Below are 21620 nucleotides of genomic sequence, written 5' to 3'. Positions count from 1 at the left end.
ATCTCGCGGTAAGGAGTGTGTGTGTGTGTGTTCTATGATCGTATAGTTTACTGAGACACTAGTACACTACACTGTCTCTGTACTAAATGTGATTATATAGTTTACTGAGGATATGTTGCTTTTATTTCAGATGAGGAGCCGATTGTGAGCCCACATCTCAGAATGAGGTCAGGACGGTCATTTAGGTCTGCTAAATGACGAAATGTAATGTAATGTAAAGAGACAGTAACAGAGGTAGGCAACAGCACTCGAATTAGAGTGCTGTTGCCTACCTCTGTTACTGTGATCTCCCTGCAACCTGCACCGATTGAGCTGCTTAAGACCTGGAGCTGTGCGAGCTATTCCCTTGCTGCATAATGTAAAGAGACACACATGGGCCCCGCGCACACACACACACATTCACACTCACTCACACTGAGTAAACTGTATTGTTGAATGTAAAAAAAGCACTTCATGTATATATATATATATATATATATATATATATATATATATATATATATATATATATATATATATATATATATATATATATATATATATATATATATATATATATATATATATATTTTTTTGTCATTTGTGTCATAACGAAAATATTTACATGTCTGATGTCAATACAGTTCAAAATAAAAGAATTGAGAGCGAGTTCTGCCTGAGATTGTGTCCTTTACAAAAATGCAATTTTCTGCAATTTCTCTTCTCAGAGGGACCTTTTTGGTGAAAACAGGGTGTATATAAATGGCTATAAGTAGAGTACAGAACATGCTAAAAGCTCACTTTTTTTTTCTGGTGAACCCAGAGACGTACATCTTCATTTTGAGGTATTGCAAATCACTTTGGTGCTAATAGATAATTTACTGTGGGTCTTGAAAGATGACCAACAATTATGAAAATCTTTGGCCTGTGCTAAATATTGGCAGTCCTAAACTGGCCATGAATGAGTTAAGGACCTCCACATTATGGTTGGTTGTCTGCCAAAGTGACTCCTGTTGTTGACTAATGCCTAGTTTACACTACAAGACTTTCCCCCGACTTTACACAGGATTTCCAGTTGGGCTCAGTCTGTCTTTGTTGACTCTAGTCTGCAGTTGTTGTCTGCAGTTGTTGTGCCAGTCAGCAGCAAAATCTGTTAGTGTATACTGGGTACAGATTTCTAGGCCCCTATCGTTGCATCGGCGCAGTTTCTAGGCCGAGCGGCAGGCGCAGATCAAAGCAGTGGGCGTGGAAAGGCGCACTTGATATCGTCGTGCTGGCGCTAGATGCAGCCCAAAGCATTACAACCACGCCTTTTAGGCGTAAAATTATGCACCGTCATGCTCATTGGATAAGTGCAATAAACGAATCGCACGCTTGCCTTTTTAGCTCCAATTCCAGTGATCCCGCAAAACCAGACGAAAGCCAAACGCTCTGCCCCCCCCCCCCCCCCCTCCCTTCATCCAGCCTGTCTGTCTGCATTATAGGCTATTATTCCATATTATTATGCTTCTCAAACCAATCTAACTGCAGTTTCAATACTGCAAGCATGTAAATACGCTACACTATAGCAAGATCAAAGTGAAAATAATGTACTAAACGCATCAGCTAGAAAAATATAGCCTATTAGATTGGTGAAAGTTTGTCCAGAAAGATATCGTTTTCTCTCCCCTGCTGCAGGTAGAATGATGCACATAAATATACCCTACATTATGTAAAGTCATTGCATAAATGTGTTTTTATTGTAAAACTAAATGTGGAGTAGGGCGAAGTTATTGGAGGCACATCACAGTATAGCAGATGACAGTAGAAGCTTCCGAAGCGCGTTGCGCTGTCACTTACCTAAATCACGTTAAATCCACACAGGGTATATATAGGCTCAAGAGGACATATATGTTTCACATAGGGTGGTGTTTCATTTCATGTTTTATTTGGTCCAATATTGAAATGTTCGACAATTGCAGGTTGTCTTACCATTACACATTATTTTAGATCTACCTTTTATATCTATTTCGGCTCTATTTAGTAGCGAAATGGAGGACCCAATTGCATGCTGGGAGTGGACATTCACAGGCAGTAAACTTACAACTGCTATTTCCTATGGGAAGCTGGGTGCTGCTATGTGTTGTGTCTGTTTGAGCGAGGGAGTCAGAGAGAGAGAGAGAAGGGTGACTCAGAGGCAGAAGAGCACTGGTGCACTGAATAGGCCTGGTTTCAGAGAGAGACAGAGAAGGGTGACAGGGGAGAGGCACAAGTGCACTGGCGCAGTGAATAGGCCTGGTTTTCAAAGGCGCAAAGCGCTAAATTTAAGGCAGGTGCCAAGATATCAGTACGCCGAGATTTAAGGCCGACACGCCCACTTTGGCCCATTCTGGGACTGCGCCACGCCCATTCGGCCTAAAGCGCATTTGGCAGCGTAAAGCCATATTGATATCGTCCCAAAACAGGCGCAAGGCACGTTTTTTTGCGGTTAAGGCCCGTTTTAGTGCCGAAGGCCTGTGGGAGAATAGGGCCCCTAGTCTTCAAGTGTAAACTGGCTCCTGACGCCAGTCGGAGCCACAAAGATTATATCAAACATATTTGAATTTCAAAGTGAAAAGTCTTGTAGTGTGTACTGCCTCGTCTGAGTCAGAGACTGACACTGAGTCACTGACTCCTCGTCTGAGTCAGTGACATCACTGGTCCACACTAACTCAAATAAATAACTCATTAACTCAAATCAACTCTCAATAACTGTCAAACTAGATGAATGACTTCAAAACCGTTTACAGTTTGAGAGTTGATTTGAGTTAATGAGTTATTCATTTGAGTTAGTGTGGACCAGTGATGTCACTGGTCCACACTTTAACACTCAATAACTGTCAAATTAAATGACAGACTTCAAAACCGTTTACAGTTTTCTGATATACTACTGATGTTCTAATGATACAAAGCTGGTTGAAAATGGGCGGAGTGTTCCTTTAATGATCCAGTCTTGTCGTCTAAACTCCCCAGTCTTTTCATAATCTGTTAAGATTTTCAAAGTCTTGTAGTGTATCACAGGCATAACTTACCAACCAATCATAATTTACCACCATTGGCTGATCATAAGTCAGGTCAAGTCATTATCTACAGCTTCACCGCAGAATTAATTCCTTTTGATGGTCCCTTAGTTTTAGTTTGCTGGTGTGAACTTACAAGAGAATGAGAGTGAACAATATTCCCATAACAGCCACAGCTACCAGCAGGGGGGGGAAGATGGCTGAGACGATGATGATGTTGTAGGTGGCGATCAGACAGAACTGGCAGAAAGAGTCCATGTAGTGGGGAAGCACGGAGTCCACCTCATCCTGATCTTTGGAGAAGCGGTTGACGATGCGGCCTGTCGGTGTGGTGTCAAAGAAACTCATGGGACTTGCCATGATCTGTGAAAGGGACATAAAGTCATCTGCTCTGTCAGGCGGTCATTGGCAGCTATGTAACTGTGGCTGTAGCTACATCCCCTTTTCCTGCGCTGGGCCAGCGCAGGAAAAGGGGATGTAGCTAGTAGGGATAGGAAGATGGTAGTCGGGATTCGAGGGGTGGTTAGGTGGAGTGGCTAGGAGGATACGGGTGGTGGGAAAGGGTGGTGCCATGGGCTTAAAGGTTTGTTCAAGTGACTGTTTTGATTTTGATGGATGAAACATGGAGGCCCAGCACTAAGGCTGGAAAACAGGCATGGATTTTCAGATGTCGTCTGTTTCCAGGGGCACTATTGCAGTCGCAGCAGTAAGTGTTAGTGTATTATTTGGCTGCTAGTTCAGTGAGTTTTGGTCGTAGAGTGATAAGACTAATACCACTGGAGTCAGTAGAGTGATAAGACTAATACCACTGGAGTCAGTAGAGTGATAAGACTAATACCACTGGAGTCAGTAGAGTGATAAGCCTAATACCACTGGAGTCAGTAGAGTGATAAGCCTAATACCACTGGAGTCAGTAGAGTGATAAGACTAATACCACTGGAGTCAGTAGAGTGATAAGACTAATACCACTGGAGTCAGTAGAGTGATAAGACTAATACCACTGGAGTCAGTAGAGTGATAAGACTAATATCACTGGAGTCAGTAGAGTGATAAGACTAATATCACTGGAGTCAGTAGAGTGATAAGACTAATACCACTGGAGTCAGTAGAGTGATAAGACTAATACCACTGGAGTCAGTAGAGTGATAAGACTAATACCACTGGAGTCAGTAGAGTGATAAGACTAATACCACTGGAGTCAGTAGAGTGATAAGACTAATACCACTGGAGTCAGTAGAGTGATAAGACTAATACCACTGGAGTCAGTAGAGTGATAAGACTAATACCACTGGAGTCAGTAGAGTGATAAGACTAATACCACTGGAGTCAGTAGAGTGATAAGCCTAATACCACTGGAGTCAGTGGATTCATAAGACTAATACCACTGGAGTCAGTGGATTCATAAGACTAATACCACTGGAGTCAGTGGATTCATAAGACTAATACCACTGGAGTCAGTGGATTCATAAGACTAATACCACTGGAGTCAGTAGAGTGATAAGACTAATACCACTGGAGTCAGTGGATTATCTGCTTTCATTTGAGATCTTGTTGGACTCTTACTGGTGCAAACAAACAGAAAAGAATCCAACCACTAGCGTGACCACTGTAGCAGTATTTCTGTGCCCTTGGAAACAGGTAACATCTGTAATCTAGTTATGATGGGTTAACAAGGCTGCCTTTCAGCTTTAAGTCAAACTCTTAATGAGCATATTTGAACAATCTAATGGCTGGAGTTCAGCCATCCTACAGTACCTTCTTGAACATGGTGTTGTGGAGCTTGGAGGAGGCATGCAGAGTGACTTTAGTGAAGGAGAAGCCTTTGATGATGCCAAGTGCCACCATGGCAACCACCGTCAGGCCATAAATCATTTGGTAGAAGTGCAGGTGTGGGTTCTCTGAGATGTTCCCCTGGTCCACACTGGAGATGTTCCCCTGGCCCACACTAGATGTCTGGGGCACAAGAGAATAATCAGAGGATCTCAGTGGAGACCTAAGGCTAAGTGTATTGATGTTTGAGATAATAGAAGGTAAAGATGGCTGTGGTTAGACTGTGTACAAAATTAAAATCTTTGCTGTAGGCATAGCAAAAACGTTCATATCTCATGGTCACAGCAGCTACCCCCAAGAAAAGAAAATGCAGTGTTACTAAAATCCATGCATCTTGCTCAGACAACTTCCAACGCATTTGCGTTAGCACTCCATACACAGTATCTTCCTATTTGTTGGCAGTTAGGCTTCAAGGGGAACTGTCTGAGAGAGACAGAGCTAGAGTGAGTTTGTTTATGATCTAAGTAGCTCCAACTGTGGGACGTCCTGTGCTATCGTGTGTGTGTGTGTGTGTGTGTGTGTGTGTGTGTGTGTGTGTGTGTGTTGTGCTCCTCACCCCGTTGCCCTGCTCCAGCCAGTAGCTGAGCCACCAGTTGCTGAAGGCCGTGGTTCCAACCAGCACGATGATAACCATGATGGTGAGGAAGGTGAGCAGATAGCCTGCAGGAACCAAGTCATTCCACATTTCAAACGTATGTCACATGTAAGGTTTTTGTTATTTAACCCTAAGCCTAACCATAACCTTAATGAAGTTAGTTCAGCAAGTTGTGTTATTTGCATAACATTTTCAAATTAACGTTGGATACACAGCTACATTTTCCAATTAACCGACATTTTGAATTTGACCTGTTGAAATGTTGATATGCAACATGATGTTAGATTCAACATATTGTAACGATCCGCTCCGGGGACCGTTGATGAAGGAGGAAGGGGGCGATACTTGACTTGCAATTCTGTGTGTTTATTTAATTTACAACAGCCCACTATTGGCTATGGCCATGCTATACTAGTTACAGGAGACGCTGTCTCTGCATCCATCCACCAGCCAGACCCACGTTACAGCAACGTTCTCACACACACGCTCTCTTGGCGTCCCCCCTCTTAGCCAATCCCCGGAGAGATATAACCCCACGTGTCTCAAGAGCCCCCTTCTAGGGTTGCTCGGAAACTCTCTCTGTTGCGTTCATGTGCCGTAGGAAACTAGCAATTTATAACACAGACGTTTTTTGTTTTCTTGTGTTCAGACATAGGTTTATAGATGTTATTTATTTACCTTGACAGTTTCGACGAGTCAACTCTCGTCTTCTTCAGAAGCAGTCGCACTGACAGCTGGGTATGACGTGTCAACCAGTTGCTTTTCAGCAGAGAGCGGGAGAGCATGTACTGTAGGCCCCCTCGTCCCTGTTGATGGTGCCCTCGGCACGTCTCCTGATTTCCATAGCCTCCTTGATCCAACGCTTGTATTTGTTGTCCTCTGTTCCAATGACGAGGGACGAGGGGGCCTACATGCTCTCCCGCACCTGGGATACTCTACTCCAGAGAACAACGGGCGGCGGGCTGCGCGATGTGCCCGGCGGGGCTGTTGGGTCTGTCGGTCCGGCCACGACACGTCATAGTGGGCGTGGCCGGCCTGGCAGACCTGGCAGCTCAGCTGGGCACACCGCCAGTTGCTGAAAAGCAACTGGTTGACACGTCATACCCAGCTGTCAGTGCGACTGCTTCTGAAGAAGACGAGAGTTGACTCGTCGAAACTGTCAAGGTAAATAAATAACATCTATAAACCTATGTCTGAACACAAGAAAACAAAAAACGTCTATGTATAAATGAAGACATGATGAACATCATTGAACTAATTTATAACACAGCGTAAACAATCCCTTAAAAACAACATAATCCCATCATTACCCCAAATACCAGATCATTAAAATATCTATGGTTTGCAGAAACACTGTGTGTGTGTGTGTGTGTGTGTGTGTGTGTGTGTGTGTCTGTGTGTGTGTGTGTGTGTGTGTGTGTGTGTGTGTGTGTGTGTGTGTGTGTGTGTGTGTGAGAGAGAGAGAGAGAGAGACTGGGTGCGTGCGCGTGTGTGTGCGCGTGTGTGTGCACGTGTGTTTGCGTGTGTATTGTGTCAGACCTCCAGCTGCCTGGCAGTAGTCGTTGTAGGTCCTCCAGGTGACTGCACCTCCTCTGGCGCTCTCCAGATGGACCAGCTGCTCCTCAGCCTCCACATCAGCTTCAGAGGAAGAGAAGATCATTTGACTGATCCAACATCACAATGTCTTCCACCAGCTTAAAGGGACACTTGACTCCACCCAAAAACCATTCTGATTTATTTTGCACCTGATCTCACACATCGAAAAACTGTCAACAGTTTTGCAGGCATTCATTTAGTTTGACAGTTATTGAGCGTTGATTCGAGTTACAGTACGTTGATGCAGAATGGAAATTAAGAACCAAATGGTGAAGAAAGAGCCACTGAGTTAAAACAGGAGCCTGGAAGTAATCTGTACATTTATATATTGTATATATTTATATATGTATATTATATATCTTTGCAAAGAGGAGCAAACGTGTACATCCACAAATGCACTTACACGCTTACACAACAATGAACTGAAAATCAGAAGCATATTATATATAAGTCCATATGGCATAATTGTCTGAATAAAGAAGAGGCTAATGTGATTAAAAGTTTCTTCTCAAATCAACTCTCAATAACTGTCAAACTAAAGGAATGCCTGCAAAACTGTTGACACAGTTTTTGTATGAATGAAGAGAAGAACATTGCAGCAACATTTGTCAAACTACGGTTTGGAAACTAAAATGGGTCACATATGGCTCTTTTGGGTGCCCATACTAAAATGGTACAAATAGTTAATGAGCCTGGCTTCCAGACTGAGACTGAATTCTTCTATTTGGACTGCTGGTTGACCTTGCACCCAACATCAAATAATAATAATAATCACAATAATAATTATCATCATCATCAGCATCCATTTTAGATGTGTAGTAGCTTATTGAGATTTTTCAACTTACATTTGTTATCAGACGACGACGTTCCATTGTCCTTTTCATCTGACATGTCAAAACCTGGGAGCAAGCACAGATATGGCTGGGAATGCATTGCATACAATACAGCATAGAGAACTGGTCTGATTACAATATATATATAGACGTTAAGATCAGTATTTCCCTGCATTTAGAATGACTAGTGCAGAGCCTGTTGGGCCCGCGGCTGCACAGAGTCCTGTTTGCCAGGCATAAATATATATATATATATATATATATATACGTATATGAATAATCTGATAAAGATGATGTTTTACCTGGGTTCACTACCCCTTTGTCTGTGTGGTCTCTTAGGTCTACCTCCTTCAGCTGGGCAGTCTCTCGTGGAGACATCTCTTCCTCATTCTGAGTCTGTCAAAAGGAAAGAGAAGAGCAGCATGACTGCACTGAATGCAACATGTTTGAAGCTGTGTTAGAGACTGTGGAAAATAAAAAGTGCTCTGAGAACACATTAATATGCCTCTGTATTTTTTATGGGGTCGGAGGTGGGCCGCGGAAAGTTTTGAGATCTTCAAGTGGGCCCTGAGTTGGAAAAGGTTGGGACCAAACTAGCAATTGACACTTGTGCTGCACTTTGTGCCGCTTTCCGCTTTGAGATAGGGCCTGTTATCTTACTTTAAACTGTTCCATCAGGTAGCTGGTGATGAGCTGGGCGTAGCGTCTGTTGGCCTCCATCAGCACACGGTGGCTTCCCGCTTCCTGGACCTCACCATCCTCCAGAAGCAGAACATCATCACAGAACTCCAGGTACTGACACACACAAGCAGGGCCAGTCAACTCAACAGAACCGTCCCACTACCAGATGGATGAGGGTTACAATATTTGGATCATTTTCAATCACATGAAAGTACTCAAAATTAGTATTATAAATTTATAAGAAAAACAAATATATGTAGTAGACGTAACCTCCCTCGCTTTCAAGCTCACCAGCCGCCACTGATATATTATATATATATATATATATATATATATATATATATATCTTGTTTCAGTAATAAATAGCCTTGAACAAGTAGTGTTTCTAACCATATTAAGAACTTTTTAAATGACAACAACAAACAACATTCTGGAGAAGTTTCAGTCAGGTGTCAGAGTCAACCACAGCACAGAAACTGCTCTCACCAAAATGAGACTTGGCCCTAAATGCCAGCAGAGTTGCGTGCTCTGCTCTCCTACCTGGAGCTGGTGAGTAACCAGTATGATGGACTTCCCCTGGAGGATCTTCTTGATGCATTCCTCAAACATGTGTTTCCCCACGTGGGCGTCAACAGCAGACAAGGGGTCGTCGAGCAGGAAGATGTCCTTGTCGGAGTAGACTGCTCTCGCCAAGCTGATCCTCTGCTTCTGCCCCCCCGACAGATTCAGGCCCCGCTCTCCTATCTGCCCACAACACAGCAAGAAGTGACTGTTATGCCCACCACCACAGAGTCTGTACAGTTACTTCCTGTTATGCCCACCACCACAGAGTCTGTACAGTTACTTCCTGTTATGCCCACCACCACAGAGTCTGTACAGTTACTTCCCACAATCCACTTTACTGTTATGCCCACCACCACAGAGTCTGTACAGTTACTTCCCACAATCCACTTTACTGTTATGCCCACCACCACAGAGTCTGTACAGTTACTTCCCACAATCCACTTTACTGTTATGCCCACCACCACAGAGTCTGTACAGTTACTTCCCACAATCCACTTTACTGTTATGCCCACCACCACAGAGTCTGTACAGTTACTTCCCACAATCCACTTTACTGTTATGCCCACCACCACAGAGTCTGTACAGTTACTTCCCACAATCCACTTTCTACTTTCACCATTTTGCCAGCTGCTAAATGTTTACAATAGAATATAGAATGTACTGTACATACATTACTTTCATACACATATTCAAAATATGATTGTATAGTAGTTGATGTAAATGTTTAACGCACCCCTGTCCCTTGATTGTTTTAGCTTAGCCATACCTTCTTTGTTTTTCTGTGTGTGAGTACATTGAGAGTCAAGCAAGTACATACTACAAGTACATACTACAAGTAGGCTACATACTACAAGTACATACTACAAGTACATACTACAAGTAGGCTACATACTACAAGTAGGCTACATACTACAAGTAGGCTACATACTACAAGTACATACTACAAGTACATACTGTACTTGGCCAATAAAGCTGATTCTGATTCTGAATAGGGCCTCTTTTTTTGGTCACCTGCCAAAGTGCAAGAACACCAACTTAGCAGCCACAGACAAACATGTATTAGCAAGAACACCAACTTAGCAGCCACAGACAAACATGTATTAGCAAGAACACCAACTTAGCAGCCACAGACAAACATGTATTAGCATTTGGCTGGTGGCTGATGGCCATTTCCCAGAGAAGGATAGTAATGGTTTCTAAATGACCAAGGATGTCTTTCATTTTCAAAAAGATGTGTGATGCCACAAAAGAGAATCTTCTCATTTTTATTGGATGGCCCTTTTCCCAGCAAGAGGTGGTAATGGAACCATCATTAATGGTATTGTTTACACCTGCTTTACTTCCTGCTTTACCACCTCAACATGTTGGCTGTGAAATGGGTCTATAGGAAAGACATGTTTGGACAATTGAGTACGACTGAGTAGAGAATTCTTACCTCGGTTTGATCACCATAGGGGAAGATGTCCAGGTCGGCTCTGAGGCAACAAGCATCTAAAACCCTGTCATACCTGAGGAGGAACAAGGCAGTTAGCAGCCTGAGCATAAGGGACTGCCAAGCATACTGTACCACAGTGATTCCCAAACAGGGGTACGTGTACCACTAGCGATAATTGAGCAGCTTGGGGGTACATGGACAGATGGGGAATTACAATTTATTTCAAAAATGATCAAATATATATACAGTATATATTCCAAGTAATTTCATAAGCCCATTGCTAAAACGTACGCGCCATGATTAGTTCCCACCAATCAGTTCCCACTGTCAACTGCTTTACATCACTCTGTGAAGAGGTCACGGTCACGCATGTCCAAACTGCTTTACATCACTCTGTGAAGAGGTCACAGTCACACATGTCCAAACTGCTTTACATCACTCTGTGAAGAGGTCACGGTCACGCATGTCCAAACTACTTTACATCACTCTGTGAAGAGGTCACAGTCACGCATGTCCAAACTGCTTTACATCACTCTGTGAAGAGGTCACGGTCACACATGTCCAAACTACTTTACATCACTCTGTGAAGAGGTCACGGTCACGCATGTCCAAACTACTTTACATCACTCTGTGAAGAGGTCACGGTCACACATGTCCAAACTACTTTACATCACTCTGTGAAGAGGTCACAGTCACGCATGTCCAAACTGCTTTACATCACTCTGTGAAGAGGTCACGGTCATGCATGTCCAAACTACTTTACATCACTCTGTGAAGAGGTCACGGTCACGCATGTCCAAACTACTTTACATCACTCTGTGAAGAGGTCACAGTCACGCATGTCCAAACTGCTTTACATCACTCTGTGAAGAGGTCACAGTCATGCATGTCCAAACTACTTTACATCACTCTGTGAAGAGGTCACGGTCACACATGTCCAAACTACTTTACATCACTCTGTGAAGAGGTCACAGTCACGCATGTCCAAACTGCTTTACATCACTCTGTGAAGAGGTCACAGTCATGCATGTCCAAACTACTTTACATCACTCTGTGAAGAGGTCACGGTCACACATGTCCAAACTACTTTACATCACTCTGTGAAGAGGTCACAGTCACGCATGTCCAAACTGCTTTACATCACTCTGTGAAGAGGTCACAGTCATGCATGTCCAAACTACTTTACATCACTCTGTGAAGAGGTCACGGTCACGCATGTCCAAACTGCTTTACATCACTCTGTGAAGAGGTCACTGTCACGCATGTCAAAACTACTTTACGTCACTCTGTGAAGAGGTCACAGTCATGCATGTCCAAACTGCTTTACATCACTCTGTGAAGAGGTCACTGTCACGCATGTCAAAACTACTTTACGTCACTCTGTGAAGAGGTCACAGTCATGCATGTCCAAACTACTTTACATCACTCTGTGAAGAGGTCACGGTCACGCACGTCCAAACAACTTTACATCACTCTGTGAAGAGGTCACGGTCACGCATGTCCAAACTACTTTACATCACTCTGTGAAGAGGTCACAGTCACGCATGTCCAAACTACTTTACATCACTCTGTGAAGAGGTCACGGTCACGCATGTCCAAACTGCTTTACATCACTCTGTGAAGAGGTCACAGTCACGCATGTCCAAACTACTTTACATCACTCTGTGAAGAGGTCACAGTCACGCATGTCCAAACTACTTTACATCACTCTGTGAAGAGGTCACGGTCACACATGTCCAAACTACTTTACATCACTCTGTGAAGAGGTCACAGTCACGCATGTCCAAACTGCTTTACATCACTCTGTGAAGAGGTCACAGTCACGCATGTCCAAACTGCTTTACATCACTCTGTGAAGAGGTCACAGTCACGTCCAAACTGCTTTACATCACTCTGTGAAGAGGTCACAGTCACGTCCAAACTGCTTTACATCACTCTGTGAAGAGCTCACGGTCACACATGTCCAAACTACTTTACATCACTCTGTGAAGAGGTCACGGTCACACATGTCCAAACTGCTTTACATCACTCTGTGAAGAGGTCACAGTCACGCATGTCCAAACTGCTTTACATCACTCTGTGAAGAGGTCACAGTCACACATGTCCAAACTACTTTACATCACTCTGTGAAGAGGTCACGGTCACACATGTCCAAACTGCTTTACATCACTCTGTGAAGAGGTCACAGTCACGCATGTCCAAACTACTTTACATCACTCTGTGAAGAGGTCACAGTCACGTCCAAACTACTTTACATCACTCTGTGAAGAGGTCACCGTCACGCATGTCCAAACTGCTTTACATCACTCTGCGAAGAAGTCACGGTCACACATGTCAAAACTACTTTACGTCACTCTGTGAAGAGGTCACGGTCACGCATGTCCAAACTACTTTACATCACTCTGTGAAGAGGTCACGGTCACACATGTCCAAACTACTTTACATCACTCTGTGAAGAGGTCACGGTCACGCATGTCCAAACTGCTTTACATCACTCTGTGAAGAGGTCACAGTCACGCATGTCCAAACTGCTTTACATCACTCTGTGAAGAGGTCACAGTCACACATGTCCAAACTGCTTTACATCACTCTGTGAAGAGGTCACAGTCATGCATGTCCAAACTGCTTTACATCACTCTGTGAAGAGGTCACAGTCACGCATGTCCAAAATGCTTTACATCACTCTGTGAAGAGGTCACAGTCACGCATGTCCAAACTACTTTACATCACTCTGTGAAGAGGTCACGGTCACACATGTCCAAACTACTTTACATCACTCTGTGAAGAGGTCACGGTCACGCATGTCCAAACTACTTTACATCACTCTGTGAAGAGGTCACAGTCATGCATGTCCAAACTACTTTACATCACTCTGTGAAGAGGTCACAGTCACGCATGTCCAAACTACTTTACATCACTCTGTGAAGAGGTCACAGTCACGCATGTCCAAACTACTTTACATCACTCTGTGAAGAGGTCACAGTCATGCATGTCCAAACTACTTTACATCACTCTGTGAAGAGGTCACAGTCACGCATGTCCAAACTACTTTACATCACTCTGTGAAGAGGTCACAGTCACGCATGTCCAAACTACTTTACATCACTCTGTGAAGAGGTCACAGTCACGCATGTCCAAACTACTTTACATCACTCTGTGAAGAGGTCACAGTCACGCATGTCCAAACTACTTTACATCACTCTGTGAAGAGGTCACAGTCACGCATGTCCAAACTGCTTTACATCACTCTGTGAAGAGGTCACAGTCATGCATGTCCAAACTACTTTACATCACTCTGTGAAGAGGTCACGGTCACCGTCACACATGTCCAAACTGCTTTACATCACTCTGTGAAGAGGTCACGGTCACGCATGTCCAAACTACTTTACATCACTCTGTGAAGAGGTCACGGTCACCGTCACACATGTCCAAACTGCTTTACATCACTCTGTGAAGAGGTCACGGTCACGCATGTCCAAACTACTTTACATCACTCTGTGAAGAGGTCACGGTCACGCATGTCCAAACTACTTTACATCACTCTGTGAAGAGGTCACAGTCACGCATGTCCAAACTACTTTACATCACTCTGTGAAGAGGTCACGGTCACACATGTCCAAACTGCTTTACATCACTCTGTGAAGAGGTCACAGTCACGCATGTCCAAACTACTTTACATCACTCTGTGAAGAGGTCACAGTCACGCATGTCCAAACTACTTTACATCACTCTGTGAAGAGGTCACAGTCACACATGTCCAAACTACTTTACATCACTCTGTGAAGAGGTCACAGTCACACATGTCCAAACTACTTTACATCACTCTGTGAAGAGGTCACAGTCACGCATGTCAAAACTGCTTTACATCACTCTGTGAAGAGGTCACAGTCATGCATGTCCAAACTGCTTTACATCACTCTGTGAAGAGGTCACAGTCATGCATGTCCAAACTACTTTACATCACTCTGTGAAGAGGTCACAGTCACGCATGTCCAAACTGCTTTACATCACTCTGTGAAGAGGTCACAGTCATGTATGTCCAAACTACTTTACATCACTCTGTGAAGAGGTCACAGTCACGCATGTCCAAACTACTTTACACCACTCTGTGAAGAGGTCACAGTCATGCATGTCAAAACTACTTTACATCACTCTGTGAAGAGGTCACAGTCACGTCCAAACTACTTTACATCACTCTGTGAAGAGGTCACAGTCACGCATGTCAAAACTGCGTGACAACTAACTAGCTAGCAAACATGGATGGCTCAAATGTCCAGTTGCTGTCACTCTGATTGCTGATTTTAGGGGAGCAAAAAAGTGACAAAACGACAAAGAGGCCGATCCAAAACACCAGCAGTTCAGTGACAAATATATTATGTATGGATTTACTGTATGTTTGCGGACCCACCACAGCCACCGTTTTTATTATCACCTCACAGAACAGTAACTATGGTCTGCCAGACATTCTAAGGATTAATGTCCCCAGCAGTTTATCAGTAGCAGTGGATGCTGGTCCATACAGGATATGGGGGGACGATTCCCCGTCCCCCCCACCCTAACTTCGTTAGCAACAACTCGCCAAATGTGAAGTTGATCGGACAAACAGATCTCGAGATATTTGATAAACACATGCGCATACAAAAAGGGCTGCCTTTATAGTTAGATGTTCTTATCTGCGGTCACTTCTTATTTCTTCAGAGTGACAGGTTCTGTCTGTTAGTTTATTAAAGCGCTCCATTACTTGTTTTGGTCAAAAAGTTCTCCCATCAGGATGTTGTCTTGGACGGTTCCATGGAATATCCAAGCCTGCTGGGAAACGTAGGCAAACGTTCCATCGGCTGTGATGGAGCCTTGATGAAGGTGCATCTAAGATACAAAAGGACAAACATTGATAACATCATCTACCAGAGCAACATCTGTTCAACCTTCATATCAAGGATATGAAATCTGAAAATATTCCCATTGTTAGGTCATTCTGTCCAGAATTCCATGACTATCTATTGTAGGTAGAGAAATGCTTTGGTACTGGACATCATATGTTTTGGTAAACTTTATATGTACATGTATCTGTCCCTACAGAAATAAATATATGAAGAAAACAGAGGAACTATGGGGAGTGGGGGGGGGGGGGGTGGTCTCCTTCTGCGCCTTCTGCAATTGTGTCAACTTGTAAAAATTAAATAATGCTCAAGTTTAACAATTGCTTGGGACCCCTTGGAACCTTCTCTAGGACCCCTAGTGGTCCACAGACCCCATGAAGAGAACCACTGAGTTAAGTAGAGACATGAAGTTCACGTTTCCAGATCAATTATAGCTAAATGAGGATATTCTTAAGTAATAAGTATAGCACTTTTCAAAACACAGTAGCAACGTGCTTTACATAATTATAATAAAACAACAATAATTATATTATAGCTAATAAAAATGACAGACATTAAGGAAAACAATCCCTATAAATGTGATTTAGAATGAGAATATTGAGAAGCTTTAGAAGGATATTCCAAAGAGGAGGGCTTGTAAAGATGATCACAGAATACAGAGGAGACGAGGAACAAACCTGTTCTAAAATGCTGGAGATCAGTGATGATTTCCCACTGCCCACATTCCCACAGACGCCCAGCAGGTGGCCCTAGAGGGAACAACACACAGGGAGCAAACAGGGAATGACACACAGGGATCATACAACAACATGTCCTCATAATGAAACGATACGAGAGAGATGAGATGAGATGAGAGAGAAACGAGAGACGTGTGGGCCACAGTTATAACCACGCATAAAAATAAACATTCTGATTAATAGCGGATGGGTTGTGGGCGGGTGAAACGATGTATCATTAATGAGGAAAATTAATATTACATTCTCTAGTCTATGAATGCATCTCTAATCCCTTCCTTAGCAGCCACTTTAGGCAAGGCGAAGATGTTCCTCACCATAGACAAGGTGAAGGAGATGTTTCTCACCTTAGGCAAGGTGAAGGAGATGTTTCTCACCTTAGTCAAGGTGAAGGAGATGTTAGGTGAAGGAGATGTTTCTCACCTTAGGCAAGGTGAAGGAGATGTTTCTCACCTTAGACAAGGTGAAGGAGATGTTTCTCACCTTAGACAAGGCAAAGGAGATGTTTCTCACCTTAGACAAGGTAAAGGAGATGTTTCTCACCTTAGACAAGGTGAAGGAGATGTTTCTCACCTTAGACAAGGTAAAGCAGATGTTTCTCACCTTAGACAAGGCAAAGGAGATGTTTCTCACCTTAGACAAGGTAAAGGAGATGTTTCTCACCTTAGACAAGGTGAAGGAGATGTTTCTCACCTTAGACAAGGTAAAGGAGATGTTTCTCACCTTAGACAAGGTGAAGGAGATGTTTCTCACCTTAGACAAGGTGAAGGAGATGTTTCTCACCTTAGACAAGGTAAAGGAGATGTTTCTCACCTTAGACAAGGTGAAGGAGATGTTTCTCACCTTAGGCAAGGTGAAGGAGATGTTTCTCACCTTAGGCAAGGTGAAGGAGATGTTTCTCACCTTAGACAAGGTGAATGAGATGTGTCTCACCTTAGACAAGGCAAAGGAGATGTTTCTAACCTTAGACAAGGTGAAGGAGATGTTTCTCACCTTAGGCAAGGTGAATGAGATGTTTCTCACCTTAGACAAGGCAAAGGAGATGTTTCTAACCTTAGACAAGGTGAAGGAGATGTTTCTCACCTTAGGCAAGGTGAATGAGATGTTTCTCACCTTAGACAAGGCAAAGGAGATGTTTCTCACCTTAGGCAAGGTGAAGGAGATGTTTCTCACCTTAGACAAGGTGAAGGAGATGTTTCTCACCTTAGACAAGGTGAAGGAGATGTTTCTAACCTTAGACAAGGCAAAGGAGATGTTTCTCACCTTAGACAAGGTGAAGGAGATGTTTCTCACCTTAGACAAGGTGAAGGAGATGTTTCTCACCTTAGACAAGGCAAAGGAGATGTTTCTCACCTTAGACAAGGCGAAGGAGATGTTTCTCACCTTAGGCAAGGTGAAGGAGATGTTTCTAACCTTAGACAAGGCAAAGGAGATGTTTCTCACCTTAGACAAGGTGAAGGAGATGTTTCTCACCTTAGACAAGGTGAAGGAGATGTTTCTAACCTTAGACAAGGCAAAGGAGATGTTTCTCACCTTAGACAAGGCAAAGGAGATGTTTCTAACCTTAGACAAGGCAAAGGAGATGTTTCTAACCTTAGACAAGGCAAAGGAGATGTTTCTAACCTTAGACAAGGCAAAGGAGATGTTTCTCACCTTAGACAAGGTGAAGGAGATGTTTCTCACCTTAGGCAAGGTGAAGGAGATGTTTCTCACCTTAGACAAGGTGAAGGAGATGTTTCTAACCTTAGACAAGGCAAAGGAGATGTTTCTCACCTTAGACAAGGCAAAGGAGATGTTTCTCACCTTAGGCAAGGCAAAGGAGATGTTTCTCACCTTAGACAAGGTGAAGGAGATGTTTCTCACCTTAGGCAAGGTGAAGGAGATGTTTCTCACCTTAGGCAAGGTGAAGGAGATGTTTCTCACCTTAGACAAGGTGAAGGAGATGTTTCTAACCTTAGACAAGGTGAAGGAGATGTTTCTCACCTTAGGCAAGGCAAAGGAGATGTTTCTCACCTTAGGCAGGGTGAAGGAGATGTTTCTCACCTTAGAGAAGGTGAAGGAGATGTTTCTCACCTTAGGAAGGGTGAAGGAGATGTTTCTCACTATAGGCAGGGTGAAGGAGATGTCTCTCACCTTAGAAAGGGTGAAGGAGATGTTTCTCACCTTAGGCAGGGTGAAGGAGATGTCTCTCACCTTAGGAAAGGCGAAGGATATGTCTCTCACCTTAAGCAAGGCGAAGGAGATGTCTCTCACCTTAGGCAAGGTGAAGGAGATGTCTCTCACCTTAGGCAAGGTGAAGGAGATGTTTCTCACCTTAGACAGCGTGAAGGAGTTGTTTCTCACCTTAGGCAAGGTGAATGAGATGTTTCTCAAATTAGACAAGGTGAAGGTGAATGGGGTGTTTCTCACCTTAGACAAGGTGAAGGAGATGTTTCTAACCTTAGACAAGGCAAATGAGATGTTTCTCACCTTAGGCAGGGTGAAGGAGATGTGTCTCACCTTAGACAAGATGAAGGAGATGTTTCTCACCTTAGGCAAGGTGAAGGAGATGTTTCTAACCTTAGTCAAGGTGAATGAGATGTTTCTCACCTTAGACAAGGTGAAGGAGATGTTTCTCACCTTAGTCAAGGTGAAGGAGATGTTTCTCACCTTAGGCAAGGTGAAGGAGATGTTTCTCACCTTAGACAAGGTGAAGGAGATGTTTCTAACCTTAGACAAGGCAAAGGAGATGTTTCTAACCTTAGACAAGGCAAAGGAGATGTTTCTCACCTTAGGCAAGGCAAAGGAGATGTTTCTCACCTTAGGCAGGGTGAAGGAGATGTTTCTCACCTTAGAGAAGGTGAAGGAGATGTTTATCACCTTAGGAAGGGTGAAGGAGATGTTTCTCACTATAGGCAGGGTGAAGGAGATGTCTCTCACCTTAGAAAGGGTGAAGGAGATGTTTCTCACCTTAGGCAGGGTGAAGGAGATGTCTCTCACCTTAGGAAAGGCAAAGGAGATGTCTCTCACCTTAAGCAAGGCGAAGGAGATGTCTCTCACCTTAGGCAAGGTGAAGGAGATGTCTCTCACCTTAGGCAAGGTGAAGGAGATGTTTCTCACCTTAGACAGCGTGAAGGAGTTGTTTCTCACCTTAGGCAAGGTGAATGAGATGTTTCTCAAATTAGACAAGGTGAAGGTGAATGGGGTGTTTCTCACCTTAGACAAGGTGAAGGAGATGTTTCTAACCTTAGACAAGGCAAATGAGATGTTTCACACCTTAGGCAGGGTGAAGGAGATGTGTCTCACCTTAGACAAGATGAAGGAGATGTTTCTCACCTTAGGCAAGGTGAAGGAGATGTTTCTAACCTTAGGCAAGGTGAAGGAGATGTTTCTAACCTTAGACAAGGTGAAGGAGATGTTTCTCACCTTAGACAGCGTGAAGGAGTTGTTTCTCACCTTAGGCAAGGTGAATGAGATGTTTCTCAAATTAGACAAGGTGAAGGTGAATGAGATGTTTCTCACCTTAGACAAGGTGAAGGAGATGTTTCTAACCTTAGACAAGGCAAATGAGATGTTTCTCACCTTAGGCAGGGTGAAGGAGATGTGTCTCACCTTAGACAAGATGAAGGAGATGTTTCTCACCTTAGGCAAGGTGAAGGAGATGTTTCTAACCTTAGACAAGGCGAAGGAGATGTTTCTCACCTTAGGCAAGGTGAAGGAGATGTTTCGCACCTTAGACAAGGTGAAGGAGATGTCCCTCACCTTAGACAAGGTGAAGGAGATGTTTCTCACCTTAGGCAAGGTGAAGGAGATGTTTCTCGCCTTAGACAAGGTGAAGGTGAATGAGGTGTTTCTCACCTTACAGAAGGTGAAGGAGATGTTTCTCACCTTAGGCAAGGTGAAAGAGATGTTCCTCACCTTAGACAAGGTGAAGGTGATATGTCTCACCTTAGGCACGGTGAAAGAGATGTTTCTCACCTTAGACAAGGTGAAGGAGATGTTTCTAATCTTAGACAAGGTGAAGGAGATGTTTCTAATCTTAGACAAGGTGAAGGAGATGTTTCTCACCTTAGGCAGGGTGAAGGAGATGTTTCTCAGGGTTGGCAAAGCGTCCGTCTTCCCCGCCTTGTCCCCCCTCAGCCCATTAGCCGTGTTGGGGGCAGGCGCTAGCTGCTCAGCTGTTGTGGTCCAAGACAGAGTGGCGTTGTCCATCACTATGGCTGACTCGCTGTTCTTCTGGATGAGGTAGGGCTCTGGATTGCGGACCAGCATAATTTTCTGAAACAACCAGACAATCAATTCATGTTTTTCAAATGAATTGTTTCATGGGAAAGTGAGATCCCCGGACCCCGCCATTTGAAAAGTCCAACACTTTTACTTTTGAGACAACGGTGTCATGAAAGTGTTTCCTTTATAATGTGCCAAAGTCACGCCCTCTTCCCCGTTAGGCATACACACCAGGGATTTCATCCACCATTTATTTTTCCATAGACATTTCGTAAAATGCTTATCCTATAATAAGAATGAGAAGTGTCCATGTGCGTGCGTGTGTTAGGGATGTCGACCGATAACCGATAATCAACCGTTTTAACATTAACCGATTAATACTACCAGTTAAACGGTTAAAAAAAAAGTTGCATGTGCCCTTTAACACGTGCCATGCCTGGTGGGTGGGCAGCGCAAATGCAAGTACACATTTCACGCGGTCGCATCAGTGGGGGGTGCCTGATAATCATGTTGTTGTTGTTGTTTCCCTCCATACAGCATTAGTGCATTCATCATTGTGGTTGATAGTAAAACATTACTTTTTCTTCACTGGCTCATTCGGTCTCACTCTCTCTCCCTCCCTCTCTGAACGTTCATCATGCACACGCGCGCATACGCGCGCACTGAATGAGGAAACACGTGAAACAATTTACAGTAGCTTTTACAGATGATTCCAAAGATGCAGACATGAAGCGGTCTAATTGACGATTGAAAAGTATAAATTAACGTTACTCTTTACTGTCCAACACCTGCCAGTTCGGAAAAATTGGTTCACAACAAGAGACGGATTGTTTGTAGGCTATGCATTGACAGCTGCGTGCGGAGTTGCTGCACTCATCCTCATGTTGTGCAGCCAGACACACAGAGAACATACAGCACTCAATCTGCACTCAATCTGATTTTTTACTTGTTGATAAGGGGGTCCCTCAAGGATCTATTTTAGGACCTTTACTTTTTTCCATTTTCATTAATGATCTTCCAAAAATGTGTTCCAATTGTTTTGTTCAGTTATATGCAGATGATACAGTTATATATACATCTGATTCAGATATAACCCAAATTCAAAATTCTCTGCAAATGGAATTTTCTTTTGTTCAAAAATGGTTTTCAAATAACAATCTTGTACTTAACAAACAGAAATCTTGTAGTATGTTGTTTGGCACTAGCCATAGTCTTAATCATGCTGTATCTTCTCAATTAGCCACTCACT

The 21620-nt window shown here is 43.5% G+C and overlaps 1 protein-coding gene across 1 annotated transcript in view; it reads right to left on the bottom strand.

Moving 5' to 3' along the window:
• The window catches only part of LOC310777968 (ATP-binding cassette sub-family C member 12-like), a gene marked incomplete at both ends in the record, with an annotated part of 65075 nt that overhangs the window by 24629 nt on the left and 18826 nt on the right, over positions 1-21620 (bottom strand). Inside the window, 12 exons of the mRNA XM_083638299.1 lie at positions 3154-3380; positions 4773-4970; positions 5404-5507; positions 6982-7080; positions 7884-7937; positions 8174-8267; positions 8532-8666; positions 9093-9296; positions 10552-10624; positions 15293-15417; positions 16109-16180; positions 20213-20422. Coding sequence (XP_083494425.1) covers positions 3154-3380; positions 4773-4970; positions 5404-5507; positions 6982-7080; positions 7884-7937; positions 8174-8267; positions 8532-8666; positions 9093-9296; positions 10552-10624; positions 15293-15417; positions 16109-16180; positions 20213-20422 — 1595 coding nt within the window. The remainder of the gene's footprint in view (positions 1-3153; positions 3381-4772; positions 4971-5403; positions 5508-6981; positions 7081-7883; positions 7938-8173; positions 8268-8531; positions 8667-9092; positions 9297-10551; positions 10625-15292; positions 15418-16108; positions 16181-20212; positions 20423-21620) is intronic.

Source organism: Poromitra crassiceps (genome assembly GCF_964638095.1).
Source record: "Poromitra crassiceps genome assembly, chromosome: 6".
NCBI classification, from domain to species: Eukaryota; Metazoa; Chordata; class Actinopteri; order Beryciformes; family Melamphaidae; genus Poromitra; species Poromitra crassiceps.
Note: the sequence above shows the minus strand (reverse complement) of the source record. Positions and strands in the feature narration are given on the sequence as shown.